Source organism: Atractosteus spatula, chromosome 21 (genome assembly GCF_055471065.1).
Source record: "Atractosteus spatula isolate fAtrSpa1 chromosome 21, fAtrSpa1.hap1, whole genome shotgun sequence".
Lineage (NCBI taxonomy): Eukaryota > Metazoa > Chordata > Actinopteri > Semionotiformes > Lepisosteidae > Atractosteus > Atractosteus spatula.
In genome coordinates, this window is record NC_142726.1 from 1,796,754 (window position 1) to 1,815,428 (window position 18,675).

Consider the following 18,675-nt stretch of genomic DNA (forward strand, 5'->3'; position numbering starts at 1 on the left):
GTGGTAAAACTCCGATTTATCTGGCCTTAGGCTTCCTGCAGACTGCCTGTAGGATGCTTGTAAATGTATCAGGCTTGTAAAATGCCAGCCAGTTTTGATAACTCCATGACCTGACGGAGCTGAAGGTGTCAGTTGAATTGTCCCCATGTGAAATTTAACAAGCTCACTTCCATCTTAATCAGGCTACACAGTGATGTCATTTTGAGTCTCTCCTAGTTGCAGATGTTGCACTTTGCTCCTTGTGGTATGTGAAATGCAAATTTCATCTTTTTAAAGTACCACATGAATGTTTCATGTGACTTTCTCCTTAACTTTCATCTGTAGATAAAAACCATGTGAGTACTACTGCCCAGTGTGTTAATTACTCTGTAGATGCGGTCCCTCTAAATAAGGGAGTCTGTGAAGCCATTAACCTATTAATAGTCTGCAGGCGGTGTCTTGTCTTTACTTTTAAAGCCATCATGTGCCTGGTTCCCTCTGAGCTTTGACAGTGACCTCTGACCTTTCCAACAGCTGCTGTGGAACTACAAGTACAACTTGACGACGGATCCCAAGTTTGAGTCCGTTGCTGTGGAAGTGTGCAAGAGCACCATCTCGGAGGTGAGCGAGCAATTTTAGCAGTGAGCAGGAAGGGGCGCCTGCGGTGCTCTCGCCAGGGGTCTTGTTCGTGTTAAGATGGTTGTTTTGCTGGCTGTGTGCCGGGCAGATCAAGGAGTGTGCTGAGGAGGAGCGAGGGAAGGGCTACCTGGTGTCCTGTCTGGTGGACCACCGGGGGAACATCACCGAGTACCAGTGCCACCAGTACATCACCAAGATGACCACCATCATCTTCAGCGACTACCGGCTCATCTGCGGCTTCATGGACAAGTGCCGAGAGGACATCAACACCCTCCGCTGTGGCAGCATTAACCCTGGAGAGAAGGTAAGAGCGACCCCGTGCCGCGCTGCGCGCAGACGCCCCGATGGCAAGGAAGACCGTGCTCCAGTGGTTGCTGCAGCCGCGGATTTCTTCATCTTGAGAAATGGGCACATTTGGACCCATCGCGGAGGAGGTCATGGATAATTTCCTTTAATGGTTAATTAATGGTTTGGTGATTTCTTGATGATCTTGAAAGGAGCCTCTGGGCTCGTGGTGGATGTCTGAAAAACCGAATGGCAAAAATAAAAATGCACAATCCAAATGACTCCCATCATTAAGTGATGATAACATTGTCCTTTGAAAACCTCGAATCGGGGGAAAAAAACCTCTTGCTGTGCTCTTCCGTATCCATATCGACAGTGTGATGCATCACATCACTCCCAATAACCGATTGGAGGAAACCCATGCAAACACAAGGAGAATATATAAACAGACTGCACCCCGGGAATTCAGCCCAGGAACTTGGCACTCCAAGGCAGCAAAGCTAACTACTACACCACTGTACCGCCTTAGTAAAATGCAATCCTTTGTAAAAGTGCATTTTGCATGTACTCCAAGTCCATCACCACTGAAGAACCGTCTGTGTGAAAAGCATTATTTTCAAGGACTTGGGTTACACAATTCCTTTCAGAGACGGTGCTTTTGACTGAAGTCTTTGTCCATGGCCTATTGTAGCTTACCTGAAATAATGATGCACTTTGAGACATTAAAATACACTGAAATGGCGAGAAGACATGGGTTTTTAATAGGCTGCTCGCGGTCAGGGTGTGTGTCATGATGGATGGACTGCCGAGACCAATCTAATAAAATGTAGATGGATTTTAATGGGCTGTTTTATTGGTAGAGCCAAGTATAATGAAATATGCAGTGTGGCAGACCTAACCTGCTCTTGTCTTTTTAAACAGCCTCTGAAATATAAGGTACTTTGCAGCAAAAGAATTATAGGCACCGGGAAAGCTGAGGGTGCCTAGACCTCTGTACCTGTGGCCTCCCCCCCTCCCCCCCAGTCTTTTCTGACTCGGATATTACAAACCCCAGTATTCTCTGGTATCGCACAGCCTGAACCCATCTGTGGGGTAAAACCCATATCGAACGCCTAATCTGCTCAGAACCCATTCTTTTTTTCACCATTTTGAACATCACATGAAATATTCATGTCTCAACTTTTCAGTCTGGTGCGTAGTGTTTGAGACTCGTGATGCTGATTTTGAGATGAGTGGCGAGACCAGGCCTGAGGACGGGCCGTGTCCGCGTGTCACAGAGCTGATCCGAGGCCCTCTCCCCTCCCTCTCCGCACAGGACGTCCACTCCCAGGGCGAGGTGATCGCATGCCTGGAGAAGGGGCTGGTCAGCGAGGCCGAGCAGCAGGAGGGGCGGCACAGCATCAAGGAGGAGTGCAAGAAGGCCATCCTGCGCGTGGCCGAGCTCTCCTCCGATGACTTCCACCTCGACCGCTACCTGTTCTTCTCCTGCCGCGACGACCGGGAGCGCTTCTGCGAGAACGTAAGGCCCCAGAGCCCTTTTGATCAGTCTGCTTCCAGCAGGCAGGCGTAGCCCGGTGCAGCATCGCATCCCACCTGCTTCTGCGAAACTGGGTTGCCCTTCTCTTTCCTGGTGAATACAGCACCTCTGAAGGGAGAGGTTTGAATGGGATTCCAGAAAGGAAGTTTCAGTTTTCCTTAAGTGAATTCTACTGAGTAAAAAAAACCTTCTGCCTCACCTCCGACACTGAAATTCCAGTCCAGTTGCAGGGTGCTGGGGTGCTTAATGTGCTCACTGGTTTTTGCCACCTAAAAACAGGCAAATGAGTGCAAACGTGAGGTACTGGGATGTAGACATCCTAACGTTAAGCGTTGAAGCATCTTGGGCACTTAACACGACAGTTCTTTCTCTTCTCCCCTGCACACTGCTTTCCAGAGATCAGGGGTTACCGCTGGTGTAAGAGCTGGACACCATGCTGAGATCCTTGGGCCAGTTACCAAACAGGCTGCAAGTTCTGTAGAGCTTCCTTTTTGTGCTCTTTAAATGGGAACAGCTGAGTCAGTTGGATGAGGTGGAATGTCCTGCTCCTAACCATGCTATGCTGTACCGTTTTTACCACATTTTACAAACCTCCTTGCTTCCTTTTGTGTGGTGTGTGTGATCCGTTTGTCTCTGTTGTGTGTAGACCCAGGCTGGCGAGGGCAGAGTCTACAAGTGTCTCTTTAACCACAAGTTTGAGGAGGCCATGTCTGAAAAGGTATGTGAAGCACGCCGGTGGCCACGTGGGGGCAGCACCAGGGCCCGAGCAGCGGGCTGGTTGCCAGCGGTTCTGACGAGAGCTGCCTTTCTGTACAGTGCCGGGATGCCCTGACCACACGGCAGAAGCTGATCGCGCAGGACTACAAGGTCAGCTACTCGCTGGCCAAGGCCTGCAAGGTGGACCTGCGCAAATACCGCTGCAGCGTGGACAACAACTTGCCCCGGGCAAGAGAGGCCCGGCTTTCCTACCTGCTGCTGTGCCTGGAGTCGGCTGTGCACAGAGGTAATTCATAATTGCTTACTCTTTTATATAGCGCTTTTCTGGACACTCCACTCAAAGCTCTTGAAGATAAGATCACTGTATTGGCCCTCATTTCTTGCATCAGGAATTTCTTTTCGCAGACCCCAGCTTGATTATTAAGCAAGATTATTAAATATAATCTTGGAGCTTCCGGCTTCCAGCCCCAGATCCTTTCACTGAATCGCCCTGCTTTACCCTCTGAGACCCAGTAGGCGCCCGTGGGGCTGGCTGGCTTCTCACTGCGGGTGTGCCTCTGCCCTTCATGTGTGGCAGGCCGCACGGTGAGCGGGGAGTGCCAGGGCGAGATGCTGGACTACCGCCGCATGCTGATGGAGGACTTCTCGCTGAGCCCGGAGATCGTGCTGCACTGCCGCGGGGAGATCGAGGCGCACTGCTCCGGCCTGCACCGCAAGGGGCGCACGCTGCACTGCCTCATGCGCGTGGGCCGCGGCGACAAGGGGAGCCTGGAGCCGCTCTGCCAGCAGTCGGTGAGACGGACTGCCGCCTGGCGCGGGCCTGGGGTTCTTCAGGGGGTTCCTCAAGGACTCGAGCGTCTCCTGGGTCTTGTTCTAGCCGAGCTGTTTACTTCACACACTTTATCGCTCGTTTGTCTGCTGAGGCCCAGTAAAACAGCCAGCTTTGCATGGTTTCGCGTCGCATGGTGAAAGCTCAGGTGGGGCGGAAGTCAAAAGGTTGGGGTTCCTCCGAGAGATCAGAGTGGAAGGTTGGGCTGGCTGTAGCCATGAGCCTGTCGGCGCTCCGGGGTGCGTTGTGTACTGTATTTCATATACACTTGTGACTGACTGTTCACACAGTAGCACCTCTTCAAGGCGGATAGTGATTTATACACGTATAGTACGTAGGTCTCCTAAATGCTTATGAAGTGACATCTGTGCAAGAGGTGCTTTCAGCTTGGTAATTTTGCCTCGTGCAGGTAACGTTTAAGTAGATATACAAAGGCAGAAATCCTGCACCTTTTCCTTCCTTAACTCCATCCTGCCCACGTCTTGTGCTGTTGCATGTGGCCTATGCCACTGAAGGAGCCCTCTGTGTCCCTGCAGCTGCAGAATCTGATCCAGGAAACGGACCCTGGCGCGGACTACCGGATCGACCGGGCACTGAACGAGGCCTGCGAGTCGGTCATCCAGACTGCCTGCAAGCACATCCGCAATGGTGACCCCATGTCAGTACCTGCCACCTTCTTTCTAGGCCTCCAGTGCCTGTAGTTGTTCCAGTTTAGAGTTTCCCTAGTGAATTACTCCTGCACACATTCACCACTGGAAGTATAGTGCTTACTTCTGAATTAGTTAAAATCCATAAGTGTAAGAGGACAACCAGGTCAAACTACAGAAGGCCTAATCCAGGTTACAGAATAGGCCTGCAGAGCTGGTTTGACCAGAAGTTGGGTTCTAATGCACTTTGCTTGAAGCTACAAATCGTATTATTGGCCAATGAATCAAGTACGTGTCTGCCCAGTCACTGGATTTTTAGATCAATTCTAGGGTTTACCTTGCAGGATTCTAGTGGAGTTTTTTTTTTGCCCTGTGAACCCAGATGGGTCAGATAGCCACCCTCATTAAAGACAAGGACTCTCGATGCTTTTTGAACACAGTCGAACCTCATGCCTGCAGATGGGGAATAATGAGAGAGCAGCTCTCTTCTGGATGTGAGCTTCATGCTCACTTCAGAAGAGCATCTCATCTTCACACCACCGTCTGTTTGCTGCTGCTGCTGACTGCTAATTAGAACTGCTAGCGGCACATTTTAGAACTCTGTAAAAGAGCCCTGAGGTTTTAATCAGTCTTCCCAAGTGTGATTCATCAGTTGTTCCAAAATAATAAAAAAACATTATTATATAGCACCTTTTTAAAGGTGGCTTCTCAAAGTGCTGTGCAGAATGACATAAAAAAATACACAAGATATGCACGGTGAGAGGAGACTTCAGTCTTATTTTGGGTGACTTTGTATGGGTGTCGTGTCGAAGATCTTGGGTTACCCTACGTGCTGCCTGAATCTACGGCTCTCTCCAGCTGGAGCCAGCAGTCCGAGGGAGAGTTGGCCCTGCTTTGTCTGCTGACCGCTCGAATCTCTGGCCCACAGGATCCTGTCCTGTCTGATGGAGCATCTCTACACGGAGAAGATGGTGGAGGACTGTGAGCACCGCCTGCTGGAGCTCCAGTACTTCATCTCGCGGGACTGGAAGTGAGTGTCTCCTCCTCCCTGCTCTGCCCTGTGCTTCCCCGGGCTCACTGACAGCAAGGGGACTGGCCGTCTTGCACAGCTGCTCTCGGGACGTGGATTGCTTCAGATTCTCGTCACTCACTCAAATAGTGCCTCCTTCTACTTGCTCTGTGAAGAACTAGAAAATTTGTGGTTGGTGGAGCGGGCTCCTCTTGCAAACGATTTTCTTAATCCTTGGGTTGGTGATGAATATGAAAGCAATAGATTTGTTTCCTTCTCTCTAGCCAGGCTAATTTCGATAGGCTGGTGACTACCCACACAGTGACCTCTGATTGTGATTTGCAGTCTTGCTGTCTCTAGTTTTGTATGTAAAACTAAATTCTTGTCTCGTTTTAAAAAAAAAAGCCCATGGTGTGAAGTTGCTCTAAACATGACTTGTAAAGCCAATGTCCTTTGATAGCTTGCTCTCAGCAGTTTCTACAGGGCTTGTGTTGAGATTTCCATGTCGGGCTAAAAGCCACGTTTTTAAGGCCTGTTAGTCTCCACCTAGTCCAGGCTGCCCACGATGCTTTGCAGCGCTGTGTATTCTCCAGTGTGCTGGTGGTGCAGGTGGTACGCTGGGGTGTACTGTGTGGCCAATCTGCACATTTAACTTCCCTGTCTGCACTAGGCTGGACCCCATCCTTTACAAGAAGTGTCAAGGCGACGCCGCCCGCCTGTGCCACACCCACGGCTGGAACGAGACCAACGAGATGATGCCACCCGGCGCCATCTTCTCCTGCCTCTACCGCCATGCCTACCGCACGGAGGAGCAGGGCAGACGGGTACGGCGCCCGGAGCTGTAGCGTGTTCAGCAGGCCCCGCGCATCCCTCTGGCTCGTCCCCGTACCCATCCTAGAGAAAAATATCAATCATAAGTCGCACGTGTGCGTGCAGAATGAGAGAGCCACTGCGGTCCAGTCCTTTTGGTGAAAATGTATCTGTTTTTCTTCCAGGGCTGGGCTTTGGGTTTAAAGTGGCTTCTGTCCACCTTTCCTGCGTTTCTGCGCATGTGCGTGGCTCTCCGTGTGCACATGTGGCTTTGTGTTTTTGTCTGTTGGCACTTGGCTTCACGGGGCTGAGGGGACCAGAGCGGAGCCGAGTGGGGGTGAAATGCACATTTGGATTAGGCTCAGAGGAGGTCATGTCAAGTCAGTCTGTTGGCACCAGGAATGGTTTGTTTAAGGCCCAGTTCTTTGATGCCCTCCCTGTATACATAAGAATTAGGAAGCGCAGACCTGTCCCTCAGCTTCGCTCCTGATTGGAGCCGGCCAGCAGGATGGCTTCACTGCGTGCCTGCTCTGTCTGGGCCCCGTGCTGACTGCTGTCCCCCTTGTTGCTGCCAGCTGTCCCGCGACTGCAAGGCCGAGGTCCAGCGGATCCTGCACCAGCGCGCCCTGGACGTCAAGCTGGACCCCGCGCTGCAGGAGCGCTGCATGACGGACCTGGGCAAGTGGTGCAGCGAGAAGACGGAGACGGGCCAGGTACTGGGGTACAGGGGCGCGGGGGGAGGGGGGCGTGGTACCAGAGTACAGGGTTGCAGGGGGGTGCAGGCCACTGTTGGTCAGGTACCAGAGTATAGGGGCGTGGAGGGGGGTGTGTGTGGTGCAGGCTGCTATCGGACAGGTACGTGAGTATAGGGGCACGGGGGTGCAGGATCTAGAGATCACCCTGCCCTGGTGAAGCCAGTTTTCCTGGAGCAGAATGAGTGTGCAGGTGGATGACTCGTGTCCTGTCTGCCCCAGGAGCTGGAGTGTCTGCAGGACCACCTGGAGGACCTGATGGCTGAGTGCCGGGATGTGGTGGGCAACCTCACTGAGCTGGAGTCCGAGGTGGGGCTGCAGGAGGACACTGTAGATCTGCTGTCAGGGGCCTTTATAATGGGTGACTGTGAAGGCCATCTTGCATGATGGAGAAACTTTCTGTCCAGTAATTCTCAGAGCTTAGTATACCTTACATGTCCACTTCTTTTAGTATTGCAGCACAAAATACAACTTTTAATTATGCTTTAACTTTCTCATTCCTGGGAGTTTTGTGATAGGAATGTCTGACCCCTCATTAAAAATTTCAGGAAAGATGTATTAAGAGCAGAGTTAAAATGCCACTGCACTTATTACCTTGCTGCGTTCTGGTAGTGACACCTCTTGCTGCCAACAGGACATCCAGATCGAGGCCCTGCTGATCAGAGCCTGTGAACCGGTCATCCAGACCTACTGCCATGTGAGTGTGCCCCTCCTCCCATTACAACAACCTCCACCCAGTTGCCACTTGGGCGCCTGGGCACTGTCTGCTGACTCTGCAAAGACTGTCCCATTCTTCTGCTTGTGTCTCCCAGGAGGTGGCTGATAATCAGATCGACACAGGCGACCTGATGGAGTGCCTGGTGCAGAACAAGCACCAGAAGGAGATGAATGAGAAGTGCATTGTGGGAGTCACCCACTTCCAGCTGGTAAGGCTGAGCGGGTCTGTGGGGTGACGTGAGCCGGCGTATACGGGTCTGGTAACGCCAGCATGCATCTGTCCAAGTCTCATCAGAAACATGAGTGGAAGCAGATAGATTTGTCAGTTTCCCTTTGTGTATGTGCAGTGTCTTGAGGAAGCAGGTGTCTCGCAGTAGTATTGTAAGACATGCGTTGATAAGCTACCTGTATTGTAAGGATCGGGAGTTTTCACATGACTTTAGTGACTTCATTTGGTTGTCGTAACCCGCTGGTGTACGCTTATGCAGAATTCACATTGTGAGCCCTTCTTTGAAATGGGCTTATTGGTCTAAAGTGATCGTACTGTGCTGCAATTTGAGGTGGTTGTTGGGAAATAAAGCTCTGTCCTTTGAAAACAAAGGATATAGTGATTATCAGCTATCGGCTATATCCAGATGAGGGTCTCCAGGTTGTATAGTCATGTTCGTTGGACCTCCTTTGTTCCTGCGGTTGTAGTCTCGCCACACAATAGTGCTGCGCTGTTGACCCTACTGCCCTTCTGTTTCTCTTCCCTGTGCAGATTCAGATGAAGGATTTCCGTTTCTCCTACAAGTTCAAGATGGCGTGTAAGGAAGATGTACTCAAACTGTGTCCCAACATAAAAAAGAAGTAAGTGGGCTGCTGGGCTTGTCTAGCCTGCTGTAGGTGTGGCATGTTTACCGCTCTAGTCATGCATCATAGCTGTGGTCGGTGAAGGGTGAGTTGCTGTAGACCTTTTTTTCCTCTTAATGGGAAAGCAGTTCACTTGTGTGTGATGTCTTATTCCGCGTTTCCCAGGGTTAGTCCAGTTCGGCACAGCGGTTATAGGGGAGGACAAAACTAAATGGATTAACGTGACATGATGTTATAATGCCAGATGTTATTCAAAGTCGGTTTCCGGACCCCAGGAGTGCTTTAAATGCACGCCCAAGCAGCGAATGTTGTAAGATTATCACTGGTTACTTTGTGATTGCCAGCCCTGCAGTGGCAGTGACTCCCCAGGAGTGGAGCTGGGTCTGATGCGGTGTGATGGGGTGTGGGTGGCGTGTCTGACGCGGGTGTGCACGCTCTCTCTCCGTGCAGAGTGGACGTGGTGATCTGCCTGAGCACCACCGTGCGGAACGACACCCTGCAGGACGTCAAGGAGCAGCGCGTCTCCCTCAAGTGCCGCAAGCAGCTGCGCGTGGAGGAGCTGGAGATGGTGAGGTGCTGGGGGGGGGCTTGGGCTGGTGGAGCATAGCCAGGCACGCCGCAGCAATTCCGGCTTTTCTAATGGGAGAGAAGGGAAAAGGCCATCCTTGAGCAATATCCCAGAGAGTTCTGCGTGTTTCCTAGTACATAGACTGACGGAAATTATCGTGCATCGCTCATTTAAGTCAAGCCCTTAAATTCTATGCACCTCGTACAAAATTAGGCCACCCTTAAATTAAACATGTTATTGGTTATTAATGGTTTGTTGGTGGTCCATTAGTGTCTGCACGCTCTTCTGAGATGACATGGCAGTGACCTGCAGCGTCTAATTAACGGTTCTGGGCAATTCAGTTTCCCACAAAGTCACAGGCTTATGAGTAGATATTTGGTTCGCACATATTGTATGCATTTTTTTTCCACTGTCAATGTTTTACCAGTCATCTAACTTGATTAGAAACCTGCCCTCCTTTTTCGTGATGAATGTCTGCTTCTGAGAGCTACGGATTTCTGCATGCTGACAAAATGTTTTGTCATTGGTCAGCAGCCCAGCTTTGCAATGGTTTCCAAAGGACCAGTAGATGGTTTGGTTTTAGTCTCAGTTGGTTGATTTAGTATTTTTAAAGAATTTGCTTGTTCTCTGCAGACGGAAGATATTCGCCTGGAGCCTGAATTGTATGAATCCTGCAAGCAGGACATTGGGAAGTACTGCCAAAATGTGGCCTTTGGCAATGCCCAGGTAGGACAAGACTGACTTGCATAACATTTCCTTCATGATGGTTTCTGATGCAGTGTGGACTGGAATTAAGATAGTCTGATAATTCTCAAATGACAAGTTTCGTAGTCTCAATGTACCCTGCTTTTATTGGTGATCTGTGCTTTTGTAGCTTCCATTCCCTTGTATGTTTAAACTTATCCTTTACAACGTGTAGGATTTTCTTCAGAAGGGGTTCAATTAAATGAAGGGAACTCTAGTCAATATCCAGCTATGGTTTGGCACGGATGCAGGTGACCCACGTTGTGTAGCTCTGCACATGCCAGTTATTTAGAGGCAGTGGCAAAGCGCTGCTTGGTCAAGGGAGAGCAGGCACGCGGCCTGGTTGGTAGAACGCTGGAAAGACTGTTCTCTGGCTCTTCCGTCCCCCAGGTGATCGAGTGCCTGAAAGAGAACAAGAAGCAGCTGACGTCTCGCTGCCACCAGAAGGTGTTCAGGTTGCAGGAGGTGGAGATGATGGACCCTGAGCTTGACTACACTCTCATGCGGGTGTGCAAGCAGATGATCAAGGTGAGCCAGGCTCAACTCTTCACGTGCCGTGGTGTCCTTTCATCACTTCGTCCTCTCGTTCTACAAGAGGTTCCAGGGGGCTCCCTCTCACTGTGCTGGTGGGTTTCTCTTTCGCCGTCCAGCGCTTCTGCACTGAGGCCGACACGAAGAACGTGCTGCAGTGCCTGAAGCAGAACAAGAACAGCGAGCTGATGGACCCCAAGTGCAAGCAGATGATCACCAAGCGGCAGATCACCCAGAACACGGGTACCGCCCCTCCGCGGGCAGCCGCTGCCACGCTCCCCCCCCCCCGCCGTTAGGAGCCGCTCGTTTTACAGCGAGACGCTTCAGCCGCCCGTGTCTCTCGCTTCCCCCAGATTACCGCCTGAATCCTGTGCTGCGGAAGGCCTGCAAGGCCGACATCCCCAAGTTCTGCCAGAGCATCCTGACCAAAGCCCACGATGACAGCGAGCTGGAGGGCCAGGTCATCTCCTGTCTCAAGCTCAAGTACGCTGACCAGGTGAGGGGCCTGGCCCAGCTGGCCAGCATCGCTTCTCTTCCCACTCATAGAGAGTCCCCGTTAGGAGCCATCCTCCCGCGTCCGGCTCATCCTCCAGCTCTGCGTCCAGAGCTGGGCTGCAGCTTAAAACGCACCGAGGGCTGTGTGTGGGCCTCTGACGTGAACAATGGCGAAATGGTTTCAGATTGCCGGGTTTGCAGATTTGTCTTTTTGATCTGCTGCTGTCCCCTCACCCTCCAGTGTACAGCGTTTGCCATACTTCCCAAGGGAAGCAGTGTCTGCAGGGCTTTGTGCTCTTGAGGGCCGGCTGTGCCCTTTGTGACGGCTGGATGTGTCTTTTGCCCCCGGCAGCGCCTCTCCCCGGACTGCGAGGACCAGATCAGGGTCATCCTGCAGGAGTCGGCGCTGGACTACAGGCTGGACCCCCAGCTGCAGGTGCACTGCACTGACGAGGTGAGGCTGGGCGCTCTGGACCGCCCGCTGACCGCCAGGTCCGTCTCGCCATGACGACTGTGGTCGGGCAGCAGTTTAACCTAGAGCTGCAGCAGGGAAGTAGCGTCTTGTCCACGTTGCCTGAAGGTATACAAGCTCACCTGTAGCTGCTACACAGACCTTATGAAGATGGCCCCTGTGTGTTTGCACAGAAAAGTCTGGTGTCGGAGCCCTGCTAGCTTCTCTCAGGAGAGTGACCGTTTCATTTATATTAGGAAAGGTCATCTAAGGTCATAACACAAGCTGCTGCGGCTCCCTATATCTAATCAGATACAGTTGGGGTCCCTGTCCTTAGGTGACTCTTAATACATAAATGGGTTTTGGATGGTTTGATCGAAGTATGGACTAGGTTACATGTTGGAAGAATGCCAACACAACAGAAGCATTTCTGTGAAGTGAATATCCGGAGTTCTCTGAGCATTTGAGATCATTAAGGTTACAAACATGAGGAGGCTCTGTTACTTACAGTTCGCCTGAGTATCTGTTTCAATGAGGATTCTCATCAAATTAATGACACTAAATCAATCCCTGATTTTACCCAGGCTTGGGAAGTAGTTTTTAGTATAGTTTTTTGCTCGCATGTACTGCTGCAGTTAATACAGGTGAGAGAAGGGGGCTGGCTCAGGGGAGGGTGACGACGGTTCTGGTTTCTGTGTCCTCAGATCTCCCGGCTGTGCTCGGAGGAGGCAGCAGCTCAGGAGCAGACTGGCCAGGTGGAGGAGTGTCTCAAGATCAACCTGCTCAAGATCAAGTATGAGCCCTGCAAGAAGGTGAGACACTGCTGGTCCCCCATCCCGCTTTTCAATGTACTTGTGACTGTTCTGCGTCATTCTGTTGCCCCGTTGTGTCCTTGATAACAGCCCCCCCTTCGCTACACTTGACATCGAAGTGCATGCTGCAGGTTGCCTGAGCATTGCCATTCACCGGCTTGGTACCGAAGCCCAGTGTGCGGTGGTTGGACGAGGGACAGAGGTGGGGGACCAGTGCTCTTCTGCCCTTCTCCAGTACCTAGACTAAAGTTTGCAGGCAGAAGGCATTGTCCTGTTGGCAAAGATTGATTGTTGCCACACCAGTGAAAGATCACCCCTCTGACGGCTGCCCCCTCTCTGCAGGAGGTCTTGAACATGTTGAAGGAGAGCAAGGCGGACATCTTCGTGGACCCCGTCCTGCACACGGCCTGCGCCCTGGACATCAAGCATCACTGCGCTGCCATCCCCCCTGGCCGAGGCCGCCGTGAGTGCCGCTGCCGCTCCTGCCCTCTGGCGTCGGGTTCAGCACGTCACGCCAGGGCTCGGTTTACGATTTATACACTTAGGCATAAAAAAATAGGTAACGTGGCTTCTTTACCAAATTGGTTCCAGAAAGCCCACAGCTTTGAAGCACAGCGTTACCTAATCCTGACCTAAGGGATAGTTGAATTGGCTTGGCTGAGGTATGGTTACACATCGTGCAGGCAAATGATGGATGCCGAGTTTCTCCAAAAACTCCTATAAAGCCCATAATTGGGAAGCAAGGTCTGCCTGACCTGCAGTGGTATTTGGGTGCTGTGAAGGGGAAACGTTGAAATGAGAGTGTTGGAAAGGTACAGCTCGGGCTGTGCAGGGGACCTACAGCAGGATGCTCGCCTCAGCCCGTCTCTCGGTGTCTCTCAGAGATGTCGTGTCTGATGGAAGCCCTGAATGACAAGCGGGTGCGCCTGCAGCCGGAGTGCAAGAAGAGACTGCAGGACCGGATCGAGATGTGGAGTTACGCTGCTAAGGTGGGTGCTGCAAGTCTCGAGCGTGGACCGCCGCTTTACAAACGGTTTCGCCCTCCTCCTGACCTGCTCTCCTTTTTACTGCTGCCGTCCTTTATTTTTCCTGTTGTTCCTGGCACCTGCAGTCCTGGGCAGGCAGGGGTCATTTCCCATTATTCCTCATCGAACAGCTTCCATTGCTGTCGGAGGCGGGAGTTTGGGAACTTCAGGTTGCAGGGAGTGTTCTTGGCAATGACAGGAGTTGATACAGATGAGTGCTGTTTGCAAAGTTAAAATAAAACACCCCATGAACCACTGTATTAATTGTCTTCGTGAACGCAGACAGCAAATGCTATAAAAAATATGGGCACTGTCCGATCATTTTGATCAACTGGATTTGTCGGTGCAGAAATTTGAGAAGCTGCTTGTCAAGTTTGCTTGGTGGCGTCATCTGTTCCTTGGGATGTGTTTCCTAGGTGGCTCCAGCAGAGGGCTTCTCAGACTTGGCCATGCAGGTGATGATCTCGCCCTCCAAGAACTACATCCTGTTCATGATCGCGCTGGGGGTGTGCGTTCTCTTCCTGGTGGGCTTGCTGTGTGGCCGCATCACCAAGCGCGTGACGCGGGAACTCAAGGACAGGTAGAGGGAGTCGGGGGGGCTCCCAGTGGCCGTTCTCTTCTCCATCCCACCCTCCCTCACCTCTGCCCGTCCCAGCCTGGAAGACCACCATGCAAGCTAAAGCCCAGCAGCGCCCTCTGATGGCCAGGCTGGGGCCTCCAGTTCCCGTCCCCCCTTCTCTGACAGCGAAGCCGGGCCACCACACCCCCCCCCCCCCCCCCCCCCCCACCTTACCCCAGGGGCAGGCTGCTTCCTGTCTGGCCTCTTAGGAGGCTTCTGTAGTGACCTGTAGCCCCATCTTCCTCCTGTATTGCATATATCTGAGTCGCTCCTGCCCTCCGGTCTCCACAGACTCAAGCAGTTCATGTTCAGTTCATGACAGATGAGACTTTTTTTAAGCATCAGTTTGCATGTAGACTGTTTTGATTTGTATTTTTTTTTGTCTTCCCATGCCAAATTTTCTTCATTTTTTGGAGGGGGGGGGGCAGGGGCCAGGGGACTCTCACACAGCAGCTTTGGTGCAACTATTGTGCACAATCACCCCCCCCTTCTCAGTGGTGTGACGCCCTGGGCCAAAACAAGGGCTTCAGATTTTTTGGGAAGGTTGAGACTTTTTTTGTTGACTTCATTGGGAAGAAAAGGCATAGCTTTTCTGCTATCTGGCTTAAGGGTATGACTTTAAAAAGAAGTCTAGATTTGATTTAATCTGTCACTGATATTGTGTCCCCCCCCGCCCCCCGGCTCCTCTCCCAGTTGCTTGCCAGGGACTGTTGTGTTTTCGTTGTTGTTGGGAGTGCGACTGCGCTCATCTGAGCCTGTGGTGGTCTGCGGGTGGATTTCTGTTTTGGAAACCAGGGTTGGCCAAAGGTCCTGCAGACCGGCTGTTCTAATAAAAACAAAACACATCTGATAGCCCAGTCCTGTTTGGTTGCCTCTTTCTCGTTTCTTGGTAGCCACAAAGTGGGTAAGAGCTCTTATTCAGGAGTGGGGGGGGGGTTGGAATGGTTGGTTGCCCCCTTAACTTCTGAGGGAACTTCCTCCTGTCTGGGGAAAGACGAAAGGGCTCTACTGGTGCACCTTTGTGGCCCCGGGTAAAAAAGGTCAACGTTGTTCCCAAAAGGAACTTTTTGACTCCAAAGCAGCGCGAGAGTGGAGCTACTCTGGTTTTCAAGCGAAGGCTGGCGTTTCCAGTGTGATCACCCTGACACTTGTGCCAGACTTGACTTTGTAGTGGAGAGCTGGACTTTTTTTTTGCACAGTGGAAGGTGACCCAACTGGTTTGAAAACTTTTCTGTATGTGCTTCATTTTCTTTCTTTATCTGGAAGAATGTGCAGAAGGGTTGCACCCTTGGTGTGCTGAGGGATTTGGCATTACTGCGGTATCAGTTATGCATTTCCTGTGGCGGGCTGGGTGACGGATTCCCTGCCTGATCAGGGACATCCCAGGGGCTGCTGCACAAGCAGAATTATCACAGAGCTTGCAGAGGAGCTAAAGCTTGGAAGTAATATCGCTGTCAACAGCGGTTTTATATCCCTGCAATGTATTGCCACCTCTTGTGGAGATGCAATCTTCCAGTCTTCATGTGGGGGTAGTTCCTGCACGCAATAGAAAGCACCCCACCCTCTCAAAACTTTTTTTTTTTACCCCTACCCCATTTCACAAGGATACGTGGCTAACTTTATTTCAACTGCAGAAATACCTTTTTAGGAAAGATGCCCAGTATCTCAAGAAAAATGAACAAGAAGCAGCTGTGTGGGGAAAGTGTACATTTAAAATCCAAGCATTTTGTGGATGCTAATGGAATCATTGCACATTTTTAATATTTTGTTCGGTCATAGCCTTATTTATTGTTTTGCTATTGATTTGGTTTTCTTTTTTGCTTGTTCTCTAGTTGCCTTTTCTTTCTCTCTGCGGCGCCAAGCTCTGCCCCTCCGGTTCGGAGACGGGTGCGAGGTGGCCGGGCAGGAGAGGTGACTGTTTTTTTTAGAAATAACCCAGGGAGGGTGCCTGATGTCCCAGGGGTGTGCTGGTTAGGGGATAAAGCCAGGCGTTGCCAGAGCCCAAACCTACTTTTTCTCGGTGTGCGCTTGTCACTGTCTTAGGGTCAGTATTTTTGTTCCTGGGTTGGTACTCCTCTCCTGCAGGCCCCTTCCTTTGTGACTGGATTAGTGGAGAACAGTCTTTGTAGTGTTGACTCGCATGAGAGAGAGACGGTCTCCATGGTTACTATTATGCTGCTTAAGTTTCCATGGTAATCGGTCTCGGGTTCTCTCCCCCTTCTAGTTATCAGTATTGGGAAGAGGAGGCTTGATTCCTGCATGTACTGTTCCTCTCTCCCTCATTGATGAAGTTGGGAAATGAGGTCTGAATATGGCCATTGAAACCCAAGAGTGCTGAAAGTATGCTGTAACGCTTAGTTGGTACTTAGGCAGCGCTCCACGTTTTTAAACAAGAATTCCTTTTACATGTTAAGCTCCTCGGAGTTCTAAATTCCTTGCAGCTTTGATTTGGATGGCACATCAGTGTTGACTTTTTTTTTTAATCTTATCCTTGTTAACTCAGCATAACAGTCTCCTCATGTAAAGTGTAAGTGTTCCTGGGGAGGAGCTAATAGGAGCAGAAGAACTGTAACTGTTGGCGTTATGATCTGTTTGGCCTGTGTCCCAGTCTTCTGGAGGATTCCTGTCTCAATTGTCCAGTTGTCTGGGAATGGTTAGACATTGAAGTACCTGCACATGGCAAGACTGTTAATGTTTTCATTCTGATAACCTAAAAATGGACCCATTAGAACAACTGTTTCCCCACTCTTTTTTTAAACTAGGCTGCAAGTTTAAACCTGGTCCACCATGGTACACTTATGGCACAGGCCTGCTGGGGACTGAAACTCCTGGCTGCTCCTACAGAAGGAGTATGTTACTAATTTCACTCAACAGCCAATATTTGCCAAGTAAAAGTGAATGCTCTGCATTCCAAACCGTGCAGTTTTTCATAACTTCTAAAGTGTTTGCTGTGGCTGACTGCTCGCCCATATAAAAACCATGGGGTCTGGGTGGTTTTCCACAGGATACAGGACTGCTGCAGCAGGTGCAGAGCTCCTGTAGTAATGTCTCTGTATGGTCCTGTAAACTGAACTGTCTGGAGAAGGAAGGGGGTTTTGTTTTACTTCTCCTCAGTGGGTCACTTTGAGAGCTGAAGAATAAAACAATTGTTGACCTATAATATTTCTTCTTTACTACCATTAGACTGTGAGCCCTCATTGAGCTGATCTTGCAGTTGTATGGTATCGGCCTTTCACTGGTGTCCAGTTGCTCTGTAGTGGATGCGTTACCTTTGCAGTGGACAACTTCGGGGACCTCTTCACATCTGAGCTCAACCTAGAGGAGTTGCCAGAGCCTGGTTTGCACTGAGGGGAAAGGTGTACACTTGGCTGGAGGTTTCTAGCTGCTGGCTCACGGGGGGTCAGGCTGGAACACAAACGAATGTGAAGGTCACGTTGACTTTGAAGGTGGTGGAGGAAGGTTTGGTAATGACTTTGTACACTGTTTCTTAAGGGAGTTGTGTTTAAAGACTAACCCTTTTGACTTTTGGTCATTTCTCTTGTTACAAGTGTATTAAAGTAGCAAACTTTGGGGCCTTTTGAGATTTGCTTTCAATTTTTTTCAGTGGGATTGAGATTTTTTTCTCAGCTGACTAGCCAGCACACTCTTGTCCTTCCCTCTCCCTGACCTCTGTACTTCTTCCTCTCTGGACCGGAAATCACCCAAGATTCTGGTCTTTTCCATCTGCTGCCCAAGATCTGTGACCAGACACTGAGAAACAATCCTGCCCCAGAATTCCTCCAGTTTTCTAGTAGGGTCCAGCTGTTTCGGTGGTGGGGGCGGTGGGGCTGGAAGGGACTGAGGGGCAGCAGAGTGGGAATTGTGGGTAGGAAGTGTTAAAGGAAATGACTTGGAACCCAGGAACTTCTTGTCCAAAGAGACAAGCAGCACTGCTTCACACAGCCTTCCTTTCCCCTCCTGTACAGGCGGCGTTGAATACCATCTGTCATTTAACAGATCAGTAGTTAGTCTATTGTCCGTTTGAAGTGAAATTTGCTAAAATTAAAATAAAGCAGTTTTGTAATTATTTTTCTGTGTATAGTCATGGATGTGCTGTTCATTGTTTTTTCTGATTATGCCATGTAATATTGAGATGTGACAGACTAATAACATCATGTGCATTTTTAAAATGTTTTTATTTCTTTATTTGGTTCTGTACAGATGAAATGGGACAATTTATTAATAAAATGGTCTGCAGGTTTTTACATCTTGGCTCTGGGTGGCTTTGTTCATTTTGACCAATGGCACAACATGCCTCCGAGATGTAACGTGATTCTCTCTGACCAGATGGTTGAGTGGAATCCAGTGGACTGTGGCAGGAACTGTGCTTTGGGGGAAAACTCTTGGACACTCCAGCATCTACAGCTGGCTGACTTAACAGGCTTTAATGTTCTAGAAATCCACAAACACCAATTTGTAATTGAGCTGATCACACACTGTGACATGCTTGCATGGGTCTTTGCAAATCGGGCACTTTGTACAGCTGATCAGTGTTGAACACCTGTTTAGTTTTAACATGAAGCTCATGTGACTTTGGACTGTTATAAGTGTGTGTGGGCGGGAGCACAACTTTCACAACTGCAAAATGAGCATGTCCGTTCAATGGTTTTCAAGCTAT

At 50.4% G+C, this 18,675-nt stretch overlaps 1 protein-coding gene across 1 annotated transcript in view; it reads left to right on the plus strand.

Annotated features, from left to right (window-relative positions):
- LOC148816970 (Golgi apparatus protein 1-like) overlaps positions 1–18,262 on the plus strand; it is a 37,386-nt gene extending 19,124 nt beyond the window's left edge. The window contains exons 3-26 of the mRNA XM_088939291.1: positions 514–600; positions 707–922; positions 2,219–2,422; positions 3,087–3,158; positions 3,257–3,443; positions 3,735–3,949; positions 4,523–4,644; positions 5,562–5,663; positions 6,313–6,466; positions 7,028–7,165; positions 7,427–7,513; positions 7,839–7,901; positions 8,017–8,130; positions 8,682–8,770; positions 9,224–9,341; positions 9,975–10,067; positions 10,476–10,613; positions 10,736–10,859; positions 10,970–11,112; positions 11,464–11,565; positions 12,267–12,374; positions 12,717–12,837; positions 13,257–13,363; positions 13,816–18,262. Coding sequence (XP_088795417.1) covers positions 514–600; positions 707–922; positions 2,219–2,422; positions 3,087–3,158; positions 3,257–3,443; positions 3,735–3,949; positions 4,523–4,644; positions 5,562–5,663; positions 6,313–6,466; positions 7,028–7,165; positions 7,427–7,513; positions 7,839–7,901; positions 8,017–8,130; positions 8,682–8,770; positions 9,224–9,341; positions 9,975–10,067; positions 10,476–10,613; positions 10,736–10,859; positions 10,970–11,112; positions 11,464–11,565; positions 12,267–12,374; positions 12,717–12,837; positions 13,257–13,363; positions 13,816–13,983 — 3,072 coding nt within the window. The 3' untranslated portion in view covers positions 13,984–18,262. The remainder of the gene's footprint in view (positions 1–513; positions 601–706; positions 923–2,218; positions 2,423–3,086; positions 3,159–3,256; positions 3,444–3,734; positions 3,950–4,522; positions 4,645–5,561; positions 5,664–6,312; positions 6,467–7,027; positions 7,166–7,426; positions 7,514–7,838; positions 7,902–8,016; positions 8,131–8,681; positions 8,771–9,223; positions 9,342–9,974; positions 10,068–10,475; positions 10,614–10,735; positions 10,860–10,969; positions 11,113–11,463; positions 11,566–12,266; positions 12,375–12,716; positions 12,838–13,256; positions 13,364–13,815) is intronic.
- The last annotated feature ends 413 nt before the right edge of the window (positions 18,263–18,675 follow it).